Raw genomic sequence first — 1,342 nt, forward strand, 5'->3', positions numbered from 1 at the left:
TAAATCATTAAAAATATGAAATACTACCAAACTCACAAAGATAGCAGACGTCAGAGAATTTTTTATTTTAATAAAAACTTGTATCTTTGCACTTGTTTTCCATCCTATTTGCATCCATCTTTGCATTCTTTCTGTTCTGTACCTGTGAAAGTGGAAGCTAAATCTGGTTTGCCATCTTCTTCAGCTTTCTTATCTGCTTTTTTTAAAGGCGTCGGAGAGCATTTTTCACCATCGGGTTTGTATTTATCAAATTTGTAACCGTTTTCCTCACAAGGACCGTGTTCGTTGTAATTCTTACAATCAGCCCCATTTTTGTCCTTTTTATCACCTGCTCTTCCCTCTTGTGGGGCCTTACATTCGCCCCGTTGTTTTATGTGTGCTGCTTTGTTTTGTCTGCGGTAAAACTGAAGCGTGCGTCGGAGTTCGTTTTCGGTTTGTATTTTTTAAAGCTCGGTTTGCTTGCTGTCGGTTTTTGTAACATCGACCACTTTAGTGTCTTTGATTTCCTTCCATAGTCTTGTTGCCGTTGCTTTGTCTGCCTTCAGGGTGCTTTGTTTGATGCTCTCTGCTTTACTGGTGGCTGCCGCTTTTGACAAGGATAGTGGTGGATATTGCAACACGGCTTCTAGTGTCGTCTTGAGCGCCGGGCTGGAGAGCGCATCCTGCAGTAGCTCTTCCGCAGTTCTCTCCGTTTTGCCGACGTAATCTGCCTTTATTGCTTTTGCGTCGTGAAATGCTGTGACGAGTATGTTTGCTGTAGGACCTTTCGTTTCTGATATTGTTTGTCTCGTTGTGCGCTTTACTTGCGCGGCTGTTGAAAAATCTAGTAGGCTGTACAGCAATTTTGTGTTTTGGCCGCTGTTGGTCCAAGAGGCGTGGGTCGCCCCATGCTCCGTGAACACACAGAGGTTCCCTGTGTTTTCCACTCCGGTGTTGTCGCTTATGGCGGTCATCTCCGCGAAACCTGTGTCACTGATTATAGTGTCGCCGATGTTCGGCACCGTAGTCGTTTGGGTTGGTGGTGTGGTGGAGCAGCCGTAGTCCTGCCTGCGCGCTGATGCATCTGCAGCGCCAGTTGTGTCACCGAGGCAAAATTTGCCGTCGGCTGGCTTCACAGAAAAGACATTTAGCGTCCCTATTATGTCTCCTGCTGCCTGTTGTGTTGCAGCTACCCTGTAGATAGTAGCTGAGGCCTGTTCTTTGGCGTCTGAAGCCTTTTGATGTGCCAGTGCGTGAAGTTCCAAAGCTAGTGTCGACAGTTCCGCGGTTAAGTTGTCGTCCGCGCTGGATGCAAGGTATACATCTAGTTGCAAGGCTAATATTTCGTATTGTTTTGCTAGCG

General features: G+C 46.4%; 1 protein-coding gene across 1 annotated transcript; it reads right to left on the reverse strand.

The window, feature by feature from the left end:
* Positions 1-443: 443 nt before the first annotated feature.
* On the reverse strand, positions 444-953 carry TEOVI_000819600 (Trypanosome variant surface glycoprotein (A-type), putative; the record flags this gene model as incomplete). Its single annotated transcript, XM_067223953.1, has 1 exon — positions 444-953. One exon carries the CDS (start codon positions 951-953, stop codon positions 444-446), a length of 510 nt encoding a protein of 169 aa, XP_067080054.1.
* Between the last annotated feature and the right edge of the window lie 389 nt (positions 954-1,342).

This window comes from Trypanosoma equiperdum, assembly GCF_001457755.1.
Source record: "Trypanosoma equiperdum strain OVI genome assembly, contig: ctg_2013, whole genome shotgun sequence".
Classification (NCBI taxonomy): Eukaryota; Euglenozoa; class Kinetoplastea; order Trypanosomatida; family Trypanosomatidae; genus Trypanosoma; species Trypanosoma equiperdum.